Raw genomic sequence first — 17,162 nt, 5'->3', positions numbered from 1 at the left:
TTGTGCATTGCCATAAAGCGAAATGCCTCCCCCCCAAAAATCTGCGTATAACCCACACCCCCACTTTTTGGTTCCATTTTTTTTTCTTTTCTCACTGCAGTCTCGTCTCTGCGTCCCTCTGCTTCTTGTATTTTCCACTCAGCTCTGTAGCGGACTCAAGGCATTTTTCCGGGCTCCCGAGTTCTGTAATGTCAACGGTCCTTTATACAAATACAGAATAAGGCATTTTTCTCAAACATGGATGCGTCCAGCGCATTAAGGTCTGGTGTTCTAGTGAAGATTAGAAACAAAAATGTTTATCTTGATTAGCTTCATCCGCAGGTTTGATTCCGAGGTGGCACCAGTAAATAGTATGAAGTATTTAATGAGAAGAACATGAGGCAGAATAACATCCTCCCGAACATTTATTGCTAGCATTAATGTACGTTTTACAAGAACAATAAATTAAAATTACTGTAGCCGCGTCTTCCATCGTTCTTGCTGTGTACCTTCATAAAATGGATGCTTTCCCAACTTCGAAATAGAAACTGCGCTTAAGCTTGTGCTCAAAGTGGGTGGTGCTGAATTACTGGGTGGTGGGACGAAAGCTGCTGTATGCATGCCTGCTTTGATATTTGAAATTATTGGACCACACGCGAGTAAAGAAGGACTCCTCATCGCTGACGTCAACCATGGCTATGATGCCAGCCTCCATTATTTTGCACCAGCACCGACTGCTGCCTATGTTCAACGGTTCACTGGACGAGGATCCTGAAGAATGGCTGGACCAGTTTGAGCGTGTCACCGTATTCAACAGTTGGAATGACCAGACGAAAGTGAGGCACGTTTTTTTCGCACTGGAAGGGCCATCCAGAATTGGATTCGAAAACCACGAAGCTTCTCTGAGGACGTGGGAATCATTCAGGCGAGAGCTCCTCAAGGCATTCACAAGCATTGTCAGGAAAGATAGAGCGCAGCTGCTTCTACAGTCACGCATCCAACACCCGAATGAGACAGCGACTGCATACGCCAGAAGACCACATACGTAGAAGACAGTGACCGCATGCGTGGGACACGAAGGCGAGACTCCGGTCTTCCAAGGCAATCATATTCACTTTTCTAGATGCCTCCTTGAGTCACTTGATTCCATCCTCGCATCTCACAGAGCACGGCTTTTGTATACACAGCACACGAGAAGTGTGATGCTGGCTTCGCTCAAAGCGGATGTGCAACGGCTGAGTACGTGAGTGCATGGAAAGAGAGAGCTGAACAGCGCCGAGGTTGTGTTTTGCAGTGAAGTTAAAGTATGGGGCAACCATCACCGGCACTGTGACGCTCAAAGTTGCTGAGCAGAATGACAATAAAACTAGCTATAAGAGGAATTGTGTTTTTCTTTTTTGCATTGAGTACCTCAGCATAATATTTTCGTCTGAATACATAGCACAATCCACTTTTTTGCAACTTTTGGCATTTTTTTCTGGACATTATTCAGTTTTTAATTTTAGTGTTAACATTTTTTTTGTGTGGTACATGTTATGGCGAGCCAGTGAAAAGTTTTATAATGCTCATGGATGTTACCTGGGCTTTTTAAAAAAGTAGCAAAATGGAGCACTTTGAGCTAGAAAACGAACTGCAAAAAACAAAAACCATGTGCAGTCAATGTCTTGACACACAATCAAAACTACAACTCATATACATTGTCTGCAAAAAATTTGGAAGGCAAAAAAGGAAATAAACATTTTATTATGAATTACGGACACCTATTTTTGCACTAGTCTGAAAAATTCAAAGGGCTGTCACATGACAGGAAATTTTTTTTTACCGCTAGATATTAAGGGAAATTGTTTGATGGTTCAATAAAAAGCCACAAATTTTATTAATGAAATTGAAGCGGGTCGAGCACAAACATTGGTGCATATGGCACAGAAAAACCCATATGCATCCTATTGTGTAGTTGCTGATTGATTTGACTGTAGTGCACATTTTCTAGCATTGAGCTGGATCAGAACGTCAAGGAATATTTTCGGTAGTGACAAGGGACAATTGTCATGTATTTTGGCTGGGGGGTGGTCAGGAGTGGAGGGATGTGCGTTGCCTGTACGTGGTTAGCCGTGTTTCAAAGGTGGCTTCAGACCAGTTAGCCTCTCCTCTCTTCGCCCCTGTCTGAAGACAAGCTCCTATTATCTGCCTATTGTTGCTGAAGTCTGCATGGTTTCCTTTTAGTGCTTGCAGCAGCTGAGACAGCGACTTTTTTTTTTTGCCACATCTAGCAGTTTTGCCTGTGGCCATTGGGTAGCATAATTGCCGGTGCTAGTTATAGATAGGGGTTAGACTTTTCGGTTTCTAGTTTTTCTAAATTCGGCGCACTTTCTTCAAAGTTTATTTCATGAAGCAACTTTCATTTTTTGTTTTTCAGCAAATACTATCTTATATGTGCACGCTTTAGTTTTTTTTTTTTCTGGTGACATATATGGTGCGCTTGTGCGGTCAAAAGCAAAGTATAATTAGTCTTGGCCCCCCCCTTTTTTTAGAACATGCAGCCCATGTAGCAGTAGTTAACACACAAATGCTTATATTAAGAGCTGTCCTTGCAGAAGGAAGTCATACAGTCAAAACGAAAAGTAGAAATGTCGCTGTTGATTGGTTGGGCCATAAGACAAAAATGTAAGTGGAAGTTTAGTTCTGAAAACTTGGTTGTTGTGATCTTGTTGTTCTCTGCATTGAATCAAAGGACCGTATATCATAAGGTCTGTGTGCTGATGGCAATGACGAAATTGCCGCTGAACCATTGTGGAAACCAGAACATGACACTTTCGTGCTGCTTATGCATGGTTTTGAATTGACGATTGTGTCTTACGGTTCCAAAAGTTGTCAGTGTCCTTTCATGACCAAATGACTGCCGTGAGCCAGTGATAAGCCTGAGCAGACGGCGCTACGCTAGTCGACAGTGCTTGGCTAGAAGGTAGAACCTCCCGATCTGCAGTGACGTTTCTGAGTTTGCGGATCAGTGCCTCAAAACTCACAACAGCGGTGCTAAATTCCAAAGATACCATTCTCTAATTGTGTTCCTGGTTCGAGCGCTTTCTTCATTTACTGTTACTGGTTCAGAATGGCTTGTTGGTTTCGACATGCACGTTAGAAATACAGACCTTTTTCGGTAAAAACCAATATTGAATTCCAGTGGCAAATCTGGATCAAGTTTTTCTACTCTGTTGGGACAAATCGTATTCCAATGGCAAAATGGAAGCGCGAGTTGTCTGTTCCAATGGTGGATTGGTATCAGACGTCAAACCCGGATCGCTCCGTGGAGCAAGCGATATTTGCTCCGCCGAAGTCGGCAGATTTGACCAGAACTCTGCGTGACGTTTTCATTTCCCCCACGTCTGCTCCCTGTCATGATCGGCTACTTCCTTCCTGTCGTCGCTATGCCGCTACATGGTGATCCAGGCAACATACGAGGAACATTTCTTTACCTTTGTTTGGATTGTTACGCCATCTGAGCCGAAACGTGCAGTGGTAATTCTCCCAAATGTAATTATTTTTCGAATTGACAATCTGCTAAGACAGATTGTCAATTCGAAACAGATTGTCTTAACAGATTGTCAACTCTTTGTGACTACTTTTTAGACCCAAGTCCTTAACCTGTTTGAATCTCCCGCGCTTTCTGACGTCAGGCGACACGTACTCGCGAAGCCTAGCAGCTCTGTAAATACGGAAGCAACCTGAAATTTTAACCCCGTTTTGTCGCTAGAATTTTGTGGTGCGGGCATCTTCAGACAAACTGAAAGCTTCGTGAATGTGAGGAACAGAGTGGTGGCAAGGACGAATCAGTAGTGAAGCGAGAGGCCCTGCTTCAACGGGCACCACCACGTTGCCTGAACGTGGAGCTATTCTTGTACTAAAGTGCCCCCGCGGGACCGCACGCATTCCATTTGCAAAATGGGAGGGAGTGATCTCTGCCGGAGCTACGCGCTCCGTTCGCGATCCAGCGGAGCGCTCGCGATCTGCCATTGGAATTCAACACGAATTTCAAAAAATGTATTTCGCATACTTTTATTGGTGTTTTTTTGGTTTAAGACAAGAAGTCCAACCCCTAGTTACGGAGGATCTTTTTTTTTTTTTGCTACAATGATGTGATGAGTACACTTTTAGAATGTTAGCTCTTCTTAGCTTGTTCCTCAGTTGCAGCGCTGTCTGCAGCACAGATCTTGGCATCGCACCAAGGTGCTGCGTGCGAGTAATCTTACAGTGCGCAAGTAATCTTTCATTGCGGTTTTCCATACTGGTTGACCATTGGCATGGGCACAGGCTCTTCGCTGGTGCAGTGAGCCGCTACAGGTTGTGGCAGATCCTTTGATCTAATTTCGCATTGCCACTGCTAGAAAGGTATAGATGTCTCTTGTCACGCCTCCTGCACGGCTCGAGCTCATATACGCAGAGTTCCAATGCTTGCTGCTTAAACAATGACTGCCCACTTGTCAGCTATAAGTAGCGTAAAGTGGGATCTTGAGCACTGCAGTGGACGCATAGGTTTTTTCTGTGTGCGGGTGTGTGCATTGTAGAGCTCTGGTCTAGTCGTAATTTTTTATTGAACTGGGCCCGGAACCGGCAAAGCCTCCATTGCCGACACGAAAAACCTGGCCTACTTGGCCCTGCTCTTGAACTGCACAAGCTTGGCTGAAGCACGGAAACGATGCGGAAACCAAGCACACTTTTAGGTAACGCCATAGTTTTAATTGTTTCTGTCATGTACTTGAAGGAGCCCTGTGCCGCAAATCAGCCATGCGGTTTTTATTTTGTATTCATAGCATCACACATGCTGATGTCTTGGCGCCGAGGAGATAACCGAAGTGTTAACATTTGATGTTGTAATCTTCACTAGAAATGGTTGTTTTGTGCCGATGGTGACGAAACGTTGCAGCGATTTTTTGCAGTGGATATGGGGTGGCAACCAAATTGGCCGAACCCTTTTCGATAGGTTGGACCTGCAGTTTAGACTTGATTATTCTATGCTCAGGAAAGGGATCTAAAATATAATGTCTCTCAGTACTGTTGCATTTTCACTTGAGGGAAGACTGCAAAAAAAAAAGCATTACAAGTGAATGAACGCTAATAAGAATCAAGCTAGGGGGTGGCAGTTTTCGTTTCGCCTAAAAGTATCCTGCAAGTGAGTGCTGTTGTTCAGACTGCCGATACCGAGAAAGCAGTGAAGAAAAACCGTCCGGCGGACACCATAGCCAAAACTGTGACAAAAAGAGAACAGGTGTATGGGGGAGGGGGTTGAAATGGGGAGGAGGAAGGGGGAAACTTTTCATAAATAGGTTGAAGGGTGCCGGCATTTTGGACATTGGACTGCTCATAGAACAGGAAAGAGTTGAGGGTTAAGCTCCCTCACGCTGTCCCCTGGAGTACAAAAAAAAACGTTTTTTTGAGAGTCATGAAAAGGCTCCCGTCTGCATCATGTATACGGAACGCAGGCTGTCCTGCCAAGTCAGCAACTGCATACAAACTTCCGCTGCATGTGTGCAAGGCGCCTTTCTGAATTGTGCGCCCAATATTCGGCACTGGGTGAGTGAAATTTTATTTATTTATTCATTTACTCTCAGGGCTGAAGCATTACAAAGAGGAGTGGGTAAAAAAAATAACATGAATAGTATTAGTACAGTATCACTACGTTATATAATGGCAAACGGCATTCTTAAACAGGTAGGTGTCTGTAAAGGAGGCGATGGAAGTGCGACGCTGGTTCCATTCCTTGGATGTCTTATACCTGTGCTACACGGGCGTTTCGAATGTCTTCCAAACGAATGTCATTCGGCTCGACTGCCAAACCTGCGCTGCTACACGACGTTTTTGAACGGCATTCAGTTCACATGACATTAGAGTCGACGGAGCTCCGCGGAGACATTCGAGATTTTGGAATGCCTTCGAGGCGCAAGCGCGACTACTCTCTACCGCAGCATCTTCGCGCCATAGGTGGCAGCATAAGTTTTGAAGAGCAAATACGTTCGTTAAATGATGAAATTCTAAATACTATTTATATACGCTACACGGATCTTTTCCAGAAGTTTTGTTAGCAAGCAAATATTTACCACATACTGTGGAACCCATCGTAGGAAAGAAAGGCAGCCATTTTGGCCCGGTGCCAGTTTTTTCACTTTGTGCCTTTGCTTTTGCTGTGTTTTGTCTTTTTATTTTGTGTGCGTGTGCATCTGTGTGTACATTTTAAGTGAGCTTTTTTCTTATTCAGTGAAGTTTATTGCACTTTTTCGTTTTTTGCGACACACGCTGGAGATAGAGCCCAATGTAGCCAACAGACCGCACACAAAAAATGGCAGGGCTATGGGCTTGGGCCTCTGTTAGAACAGAGGCGTTTAGTAATGAATAAATAGTAAAATTTATTAGAAATGACATATTACTTTTAAAAGTAGCAATTTTATAGCGGACTATAACTATACAAATTAGTTGTTGCTGCTATATTTGTTTAAAACAAAACTAGACGGCAGCAGTGCCCATGGAGCTTGGCGGAAGAATACTGAAGCTTTCGAATGCTTTTGGAATAGTCGTGTAGCACCATGCGGGTCCGTCCAGTCCGAATGCCATTCGAAGTTTCGAATGCCGTTTGACTCGAATGTCATTTCATCGTACCCGTATTAGGTATGAAAGATGTGAAATGCTGGTTGGTGCGACTGCTAGGCACGTCAACTTTGAACTGGTGGTCGCTGCGTGACGTGAAATATGGTGGCGGCACAACTAGCGAATCTCTGAAATGAGGTTTAGAAGGGTAGATTTTGTGAAAAGGACATATACGCGCAGTCGTACAATGATTTGAAAGATCAGGCAAATTTAGCTTTGACTTCATTTGAGTTACACTTACAGTTTGATGATAGTTAGAAATAATGAAATGAAGGGCCCAATTTTGGATGGATTGGATCTTTCCAATTAGCGAGTTAAGGTGAGGGTCCCATACTGATGATGAGTATTTGAGTTTTGGCCTGACTAGAGTTTTGTTGAGTAGAAGCTTCAGGTTAGTGGGTGCCATAGAGAAATTGCGTCGCAAGTAACCAAGTGTGCGATTAGCATTGCTTGTTGTAGTCCACATGAGTTTGCCATGAAAGGTTACTACAAATATGCACACCAAGTTATTTGTAACAGGGAACTTGAGTTAATGGAGTATCATTAAGCAAATAATCACAAAAAACCTCATTAGAAGCATGACGGGAGATTCTCTTGAATTTGCATTTTGATGTTAAGCTTCATTAGCCAAGTTTTACACCAGGAAGTAATCCGATTAAGGTTGGAACTGGTTTGTAACACCAGTGTTGTAGGCGTTAATGAAAAAAAGTAACTAAATACGTTGCTCATTATGCTAAAAAAGAAAGGAACGCGTTACCACCCTATGTTACCTACAGAAAAATGTAATGCGTTACCGTTACCGGCAAAAAGTACCGCACGTTACTTTGCCGTTACTTCATCGCCATAAATTTTAATTAGTGAGTCTTCGCCTAAAGAACTCACGATAACAATTTTATAAAGCTCATATTTCACATAAAACTTCTACCCCAAACAACGATTTTACGCAAAATCCTGATTTAACGAGAATACTCTGAACAAATGTGCAGGAGCTTAGCAATATTATAGTGGCCTAAAGTTGCCTGTAGAGTTGCATGTGATGGCTTTTAACTCTGTGGCACATAGTGAAGCGATTTTCTGAATGTGACATTAAACACAAAATGACACTTCATCATTTATTCTAACTTCGCAAAGAAAACATCGCTGAATTCTCAGCAAATTTACAGTAATTCTGAAAAATGTGATGTTCCAAAATGCCGGGCATGCTTCCACTCTTTAGGGAGTTTGTGAGTATTTTGGGAAGGGGAAGTGGGTGAAAGCAAGTGTGTAAATGCGTGTTCGTGCATGTGTTTGCTTATGCTAGTCCCCATCTCTTTAAGCTTAGATTTTTGGGTGAGTATTGCATCTTTCGTCTTAAATGATGAAAAGCAGGCTATAATGGGTCTATGTTTGTTGTAGACAAATGAACCTAGCCGATGTGCATGACAAATCTCCTCTTCTAGTAGTTGCAAATTGAAATTTTGTGACATGACATCCCGAACTTTTTCTTCCAATTGCGCCCCTTTTTGATCAGGAGAATCTAGGATGCCATAAAAAACTAAATTATCTCCGCGCGACTGTCTTCGTATTCATCCAGACATGATTCTAGAGTGACAGTTCCAGTGCAAACTACTGTATACGTCATTTATTGTAAGAAGGTGTCGTTTTGCAGACCTTCAAGGCCATCAACCTTTTCTTCAAGCACTTTTAACCTTGATGTCAAATCAGAGACTTTAGAGTCGAGCAGCTTTTGGTTTTATTTCACCTCATCTATCGATTTAAATAGTTTATCATGCCGCCCGTCCAGGTGCACAGTCAGCTTTTTCGATAGCAGATAAAACATCAGAGTGTAGCTTTTGGCATTCTTCATTTGAGGGACCCGAGATTTTCTCGACATCTCCACTCAGAAGAAGCATTTTTGTAATGTTAACACAATCAACAGCAGTAAGAAGCAAAGTGCATGGGCATAGGAAAAGCAGCAGTCAAACATTGTTGGATCGCTTTGCGAAAAGAGATGGAACTGCACCAACCTGCACAAATAAGCAGAAGTGGTTTTGAGCGACGAACATTGCTGCTGCCATTCCATGCCCACTCAAAATGGGCATTTGAAATGCGATTTTGTTTTATCTTGGTGTTTTCAATATTGTAAGTTGAATAAATTCTGTTTGAGAGCTCCGATTTCATCAATTCTGCCCCCAATGATATCTGGAGAGCATGCTGAATGCTTTGAACCGGATACCATGATTACCTATAAGAACTTCCGGATAGGTTTTTTTCCCAGTAACGTTTTACAAAGGCATGCACTGCAAAGTGGCTCACAAGTTGGCTGCATACGCATTCTTCTACAAATGACGTTTCCTCAACCAAAAACGCAGTGGACTACAGGAGAATGACTAGGTGCAGTGTTAGCACTCACTATTCCTACGCGGATGCACTCATGGTCTCTGCACGCACAGAGCTCAAGCGAGAACACCGCGCTGATTTCCCAAGTCTCCTTCAGGCAGGGATTATGTGCAGCGCAGACAAGATACTGCACGACAGGTGTGTCCACATGTCGGTCATGCATACCAGCCCTGGCTAGATGGAGCCGGCCCTGCTCTTAACTATGCCCCAAAGTAAGCCCAGTAGGCTGTTGTAAAGGGATTGATAATGGCCACTCCCCTTTAGGTCCTTTTTCTGTAGGGCAAATCTGTATTTGGGGCCCATTCCAGCCTTTTCCCTTTTCGTGAAGTACTCACTCGACTTTTTCAAGAACACTCGCGATTTCCCACGTCGCGAAAAGTATTCATAGTTGCTACTTGCCTCCAATGTGTTCATGCAGACTCACGGATGTGTCATTGTCAAGGCAAACTAATTATTGTTACTTAGCATTCAAAACGTGTTTAAGTATCTTGGCTGACGCAAAACAGGCATTTATCGTCTCAGAAGCAAGCGCGGAAGCACACGCGCGTAACATGTGTTCGGGGCATGGAAGATGCATAAGTGACCACTTCCTTCGAGCATCAAAACTGTGAAAATTGTCCAAAGATACTGACAGAGCCCCAGGTGGCTCACCACCACATCTGTGCGACCCAGGCTATGCTAGGGGTGAGTGAACGTTAATGTAGTGAGTGGACATGACCTCCAGTCAATGGTTGTGTGTTGTGAGCGTAAGTGGACATGAGTGTGAGTGTGAGTGAATGGTTGTGAGTGGACATTAGTGAGTGCAAGTGAGTGGATGTGAGCGCAAGTGGCCGTGAGTGTGAGTGTGATTGAGCCACCTCTCATCGTGCCGAGGTATGCAGTTTACCAATATCCCTCAAGAGAAAAAGTACATAACAGCTGTATCTTACCAGTACTCGCCTATGGGGCAGAAATATGGAGGATATTGAAAAGGTTTCGACTTAAATTGAGGACCACGCAGTGAGCTTTGGAAAGGAAAATGATAGTTATTACGTTAAGAGACGGGAAGAGGGCAGGCAGAGTGGGTCAAGGAACAAACACGGGTTAATGATATCCTAGCCGAAATTAAGAGGAAGAAATGGGCTTAGGCAGGGCATGTAATGTGAAGGATGGTCATTAAGGGTAATGGAATGGATACCAAGAGAAGGCAGATGTAGCAGGAGGTGGCAGAAAGTTAGGTGGGTGGATGAGATAAGGAAGTTTGTGGGGATAAGGTGGCCGTTGCTGGCACAGGACAGGGTTAATTGGAGAGGTATGGGAGAGGCCTTTGTCTTTCAGTGAGCGTAGTCAGGCTGATGATGGTGATGCTGAAGTAAATATGTTTGTGGTGAGTATGAATGAACAGTCATTAGGACATTTTATCCTTTTCGTGAGCATTTGCAATGAGTGCCAAATTGTATTAAGCAAGGTAAAAGTGTGTTGCAAAGCAAGCAAATTTTTTTAGTATTCTAAGATTTCCTATGAAACACAGCATCGTATTGTGCTTGCAAAATTATTAATTCAACAAATAGTCCTAAATATTGTGTTATATTTCTTTTTGTTGCTTGTCTTCAGCTCATTGTATTAAGGATCACAAGAGCAGAGTATTGAGAATTGCACTCATTTTACAATACATTTCTCTTTGCTGCAGGTGTTTGGAGAGAAGTACATTCGGCTTTATGGTAAAGCACAGACTCCTTTTCTGTATCCTTATGAAGAGCAGCTGCTTGAAAACACAAGTCAGGCAAGTGATACAATAATACATATCGGTACATGTCTATATACAGTAGCACCTCATTAATTATAATTCGAAGCCCATCGGACTTTGTAAATTATTCGAATTAAACGAGCTTTGGAACTATCTCAAAATGAAGCAAAACGAAAAAGGCAAAGCATGAAATGTTGTTCAGCCATGTGTAGGACTTGGAGTCACTACCATTGCATTCAGCTGGGATGAGTTCAACATTTAATGATCAACTCTTCCTACATCAGGGGCTCATTTGGACTTGTTGGGGCCGCCATGTCAATGGCGGTTGCCAGAATTTTGGTCACACTGGTTTCGATGTCCGCAGAACGTTGTCGCGCATCTCTCTCGACGTGACTCAGAGGACGTTGTCGCTTATCTCTTTTAATATAACTCAGTTACACTGGCTAAGCACTTCACCGCTGCCGGCACTTTTATGTTCGTGTTTTCGGGGCGAGGGCGGTGGCCAAGGTTAAATTTTAAATTTGTCAGGTTAGTGGTACGATGCAGTTCTAAATTGCATGCTCAGAAGGGCAATTGCGATAGGAGTGGCTGTGTTCGAAGCGAGAAGGGAGCGCACGGGATTTGTTCGGGCAATCGGGGGCCTGGCGCGGTGCATTTTGCATCGGCAAGTTCAATGTGGCGTGCGGCGTGCTCAAAATAGACTCTCTGTTTCGGCGCCGGTGCGACGGACGTCACCAAACACAATGGTGGTCAAGAGAAGATGAAACTGCAGCGGTTCTCTTTGGCCAGCTTGACGTCATGGTGCTGCATGCTAAATCAGCATCATCACAGTCTGTGCGAAGGTGTGTGAAGCATTGAAGTGTCCACTTAGGCGTTGTGTGGCTTAATGTGGGTTCGTGCGCCGATTATAAGCGGCTTGACTTGTTAACAGTCAAAATTGGGCATTCCCGCAAAGCACCCCAGATCTTCGAATTAACTGAGCTGGTACAAGCTTCTGGCTCAAATTATCCAGTAAAATTTACACTAGAAATTATGGGACCTCAGAATCTAACTATCCAAGGTTTTGAATTAACCAGTATCGAATTATTGAGGTTTTACTGTATTCAGTATTTATGGTCTGCTGCAGCGTAAATAATTTATGTACACTTTTACTGCTTGCTTGATGTAGGGTGGTGTAAATGCATAGAGTGCTACTTGGATTCTGCGGCCATCGGATGTGGCACATAGATGCTTGTGCTGGTTCGACCAATGGGCCCCTAAAAGCTCTTCTATAGTGCTGTAAACTCCGAGTTGGAGAAGCTTGCCCGTGCTGGCATACAAGGGGATACGCAGGGCTGTCTTGACCTTCTTCCTTGGGATGATATTGGCCTTGTCTGTGCGCTTGAAGGTGAGGTTGTGTTAGGGAAAATGGTATGCGAGGCGGCTGAGTGGATGCGCAGCGTGCCCTACTCCTCAGGCCGTAATTGCAGTTGGCCACATGTCTAATGAGGTTGGCTATTTGTGCTATCCGCTCTTCCAGGTGGTGTATGGCATATTTGGCTTCTGCATTTGCTTGTATGTGGAGTCTGAGCACGTGGAACCATTGTATCCAGGGAGCAGGGTGGTTGGCCATTGATGGTGACTTTGATGGGGGATCACGTGGTCGCTGCTGGATCACGAGTAGTTCTGAATTATGGGGTGACCATGCCGGACCCACCTCACATGTTAGCCTCTCGAACATCTCCCCTGCAATTTGAAGGGTGTCCTGTGCCATGCCGATCGACCCTCTTGTCGAGTCTCCCCCCTCTTTCCTACAAGTGTAGAGGGGAGAGTTGGATGGTTGGCAGGTGCAGGCTTCACACAGACACTGACTACACCGCTGCTGACGCCGGACAGTTTTCGCCTTCATGGCACTGCTAATGCTGTTGCATTAAAGGACAGCCTATAATGAGCATGCGAGTTTTGAGGGCTCGATCGTGTTGGTGACGCAATGGCCACAGACATCACTGCCACTCAAATGACACTGCTACCCATAGGAGGGAGGTATGCCGGAGGAGGGGTGGGAGGGAGAATCGGAGACTTCTGTTGTTTCCTGCATGTTTCCTCTTTCTTTCTGCACGGCCGTTGTCGCTCCTTAGTCTTTGGAAAAAAACTGCAGTGACTCTAGGCAGCAGAGACAATGTGTGCCAGCATTCCACGCTGGAATGGGGCAAAGTACAACATATTATAAAAAGACCAGCGCTTCAGATGGGAATAAGGCGTCTTGTCTTCTATTTTTTGGTCTTTGTCCGAGCGTTACAGTACAAGCGGTACGAAGAGCCGTGTGCTTCATTGTGCTATTGCAGACTTGCTGTTTGGTTCTACGAATGCTGGAAAGGAATGCGAAATGGAGCATCACATAACAATTTTGCAGCCTGCTAATATGGAGATAATGGTAGAAAAATTGCCCATCATTCATCCCCTGACATAGCGAACACATAACAATTTTGCAGCCTGCTAATATGGAGATAATGGTAGAAAAATTGCCCATCATTCATCCCCTGACATAGCGAATGTCAGCGCTATAGCTGGTTGTATATGACCTTCTGGAGCACACACCTTGTACACCTCACGTCTCTGTGCCACTTCACGAGCACAAAATTCAGGGCTTTGAGGATCCTCGTGGTTGTGCGCCACGTCTGGATACGCACCTGGGGGTCGCTATTTCGCACTGCTTCCTGAGGCCACACCTCAGGGGCTTGGCAAGCCGGGACACGCTTACGCCTGTTCCGCTCAAAGCGCTGGCACCACACCATTCTGGTTAGCCGTCGGCTCTTGTAGTGTGTGGATGATTCGCTTTGACGTCTCCAGTTGTTTCCTCGTAATTTAGTCGCAGCAGATTTGTGTGCTGTCCCTGGCACTCTCCTTATTCCGCTTGTAGTATTGGTCACGTGATCGCGGACACGGACAGTGAAAAACCGGAGGAGTATTTTTTTAACAGCTAGCGCTGTAAAATGTAGGCAGCACGAAGCATTACTTGAGGGGATGTTTGTAGCGCGACAAAAAACACAAGAGACAGAGACGAACGGGTCCCGTTCGTCTCTGTCTCTTGTGTTTTTTGTCGCGCTACAAACATCCCCTCGAGCAATATGAACCAACTCGCCCAGCAAAATGTTTTATTGAACGAAGCATTACGTTCTGAACATGGGACATATGCAGGAGGCGGTGGGTCGAACGGAGGACGAACACTGTCAGGACGCTGCCTGCAGATGTGCTGCACGACAAGATACTCACATCTGTACCACCGCATTTCTCGCACCATAAAGCACTCGTTGCAACCCTCCCTAAACAGAAACCCATTCATCACACACTCGTGCATGGTATCGGCATTCAAAGCAAATGCAACAAGCAAAAGCACAAGGTTGACCAGCTAGTGCTGATCATTTGCATTACCAGGCATGTAATTGCCGCTTAATTTTTTGTTTAGTAGGCTGATTTTACTATGAGCTCAAAGGTGCAGCCAATGCAACAGAACATGCTGGTAGTTTAGTCTTCAGCGACTGCTGCATTTCAACTGTAACTGGAAGTCCAGAAGTCACAGGTTGGATTTTTTACTAACCTTTTATTTTCATTTATGAATGCATCCCTAAGAAGCCTAGAAAAGAAGAAATTTGGTATTAGGGACCTTTTTACTTGTATTGCATGTCTTGTCTAAAAGTGCAGCAATAGTGAAAGTTGCTGGTAGAGATCATGATGTAGGCATATGTGACACTTGCCTCAGGGCTGCCAGAAAGCTGAGCATAGCATGGGCGGCTACCGACATTATAGCATTCAAAGAAACAGTGAGCATGCAGAATGAGTCAGTGCGCTTGATGTGATTGGTGTTAAACGGGTGAAACACGCTGCATATGCAGCTTCAAGAATCACACTAGAATGTCATCATCAGCTAGGTTATATTCACAGCTGTACAAAGGACTCTTCCATTGACCTCTTACCTGTCTTGTGCCAGCCATGACCACTGTGCCTGAACAGCTTTTGCTAAACTCATCTCCCCATCCGACTCTGAGCTGTCTTTCCCTTCCCTTGGTATAGTATCCACTCCCTGCCCCGAATAGGCCACAGGTTATTGGTTCCCTGCATTGCATGTCCTGCCGAAGTCCATTTGGTTCTCGTGTTTTCAGCCAGGGTATCATTAACCGAAGTTTGTTCTCTGATCTATGTTACTCGCTTTCCTTTTCTTATTATTACCTTTTAATGTTGAGAGAGGACGCAGGTTTTTTTTTTATGAAAAAGGTGGCTGAGAATTGTTGTGTGCTTATGCAGGCTCCATAGCCAAATTGAGGTGGGTCATTCCACGGCAAACATCCCAGACGTTGCGCTCGACCAATTTGTTCAAAAAAATGCACGAAAGCTTATCCTAATTAGCGTCATCAAAGACTGAAAAATTTTGGCGAAAAAAATTTGTTCGTGAGTTGACGCCAGTTTGAATATTTAGAAAAGGCGCTGGTCAATAATTAATAAAAAAATTCAGATATTTAGAAAACACTTCACAATTTTTTTCAGTGACATTTGCACAGATTCAGGCTTTCGATATAATTCGGAGCATGCAGCTTTATAGGGCATAAATATTTTTTAAAAATTGAAAAAAAGTATGAAAATGTGCCATTTTTTCATTTTTTGTTTTAAATATCATCTTGCTCTCGGAAATTCGGAAATAGCCATTTTGTTTCTCTAGATGTTTAGCACCTATAACAAATGTTACAGGTGATGAAACTGCGTACATCAAAGTAAAATAAAATACTAATGATGCAAAAAGTGCGTTTTGAGCCAAAAACACTCATTAATTTCACCTTGAGGTGGTTCAAGTAAAAATGCAAACAATAGCGGGTTACATAGCACAGTTTATTTCCGTTCATCTCTGAAATTTTTATCGAGGTAATTTTTGCTTAAAGCGAGAAAAGAATTTTTGAAGTTGAGCTCTCGCGCCGCAAGTTGCATCATCTCTTAATGCCTCTTCACTGCAGAACATGTCCCCTGGCATGGCACGACATGCACTTATGGCCAGATAACTTTAGTTTGCCGTAATTCGCTGTCGTGCATTTTTAGGGCTGGAGCTAAAGAAGTTATTGCGTGACATTCGGCGGACGGCATGTAATAAACGAGATCGTTTTCGAAGTTCGAACAGACGCGCTTTGGTGCAGGGCACGCAAGAGAAGAAAAAAAAGGGTATTCAGCGTGCTGTTTCGCATGGACCACAACGAGAGATGACCAGCTAGCATAGCAGGCGCATCACAACTGCATTATTTACATCCGAATAAGACCGCGGAGAGCGCGCACCTCGGAGCGCACGTGAAGATGCGAAGTGCACACCGCTGCGGTGGCTGCGGCGAGTAACGCGAGACGCGCTGGCGGTGAACGCGGCCCGCTCGCGCGTAGGTGCGTCGCTCGCATGAAGGTGCTTCGCCAGCATAGTGGGTCATCCGAGCCCGAGCTTCATCACCTTTAACATTCGTTATAGGTACTAGACATCTAGAGAAACAAAATGGCTATTTCCGAATTGCTGAGAGCAAGTTGATATTTAAAACAAAAAATGACAATAATGGCACATTTTCATACTTTTTCGATTTTTAAAAAATATTTATGTCCTATAAAGCTGCATGCTCCGAATTGTATCGAAAGCCTGAATCTGTGCAAATGTCACTGAAAAAAATTTTGAAGTGTTTTCTAAATGTCTGAATTTTTTATTAATTATTGACCATTGCCTGGTGTCTCGCCTTTTATAAATATTCAAACTGCCGTCACCTCACAAATAAATTTTTTTCGGGAAAAATATTTCGGGCTTTGATTATGCTAATTAGGATAAGTTTTCATGAATTTTTTGAACAAATTGGAGATGGTTGAGCGCAACATCTGGGACATTTGGCGTGGAATGACCCAGGTGTAAACTTTGTGCCAAGCTGTGTACTTACTTAGTGTTGGGCATTCTTGCAGGTGGACATCGAAGATCCAGATTTCGATAAGTTCCCATTGTTTGAAAAAGCAGAATACACGGAGTGCGTGCTGAAAGCTGGTGAAATGCTATTTATTCCACCAAAATGTTGGCACTTTGTACGATCTCTCTCACCAAGCCTTTCGATAAGCTTCTGGTGGGAATAATACGACATATTATTTTCCTGGAACTCTGCATGTCCGCATGTGTGCCTTTTGTTAATGCCATTGTTGAACTCTGTAATAAACACACTTACACAACAGCAGTGTGTGCAGCTTGTACCTTTATACATAGCACTGGCTGTGTAATTAAACAGTGCTACCCAAGGAATGCGATCAGTAGTAATAGTTGTGTAGAGTACATGGAAAAGAAAGAGCTTCAGGATAGAACGTTTATGCTGTGTGACTACTGTGTGCACTCTCTCTAATTAGAAGTGTTCTGCAGCGTTCCAGTGCATGGAGTGCAGAGATTTTCATGAAACCAGCGCTGCGAAAT

General features: G+C 43.9%; 1 protein-coding gene across 1 annotated transcript in view; it reads left to right on the top strand.

Moving 5' to 3' along the window:
• Positions 1–16,929, top strand: part of LOC144120603 (lysine-specific demethylase 8-like) — a 34,252-nt gene extending 17,323 nt beyond the window's left edge. The window contains exons 8-9 of the mRNA XM_077653179.1: positions 10,664–10,756; positions 16,670–16,929. Of these exons, the coding sequence (XP_077509305.1) occupies positions 10,664–10,756; positions 16,670–16,834 (258 nt within the window). The 3' untranslated portion in view covers positions 16,835–16,929. The remainder of the gene's footprint in view (positions 1–10,663; positions 10,757–16,669) is intronic.
• The last annotated feature ends 233 nt before the right edge of the window (positions 16,930–17,162 follow it).

Source organism: Amblyomma americanum, chromosome 1 (assembly GCF_052857255.1).
Source record: "Amblyomma americanum isolate KBUSLIRL-KWMA chromosome 1, ASM5285725v1, whole genome shotgun sequence".
Classification (NCBI taxonomy): domain Eukaryota; kingdom Metazoa; phylum Arthropoda; class Arachnida; order Ixodida; family Ixodidae; genus Amblyomma; species Amblyomma americanum.
The sequence above is the reverse complement of the archived record's forward strand: the minus strand, read 5'-3'. Positions and strand labels throughout refer to the sequence as shown.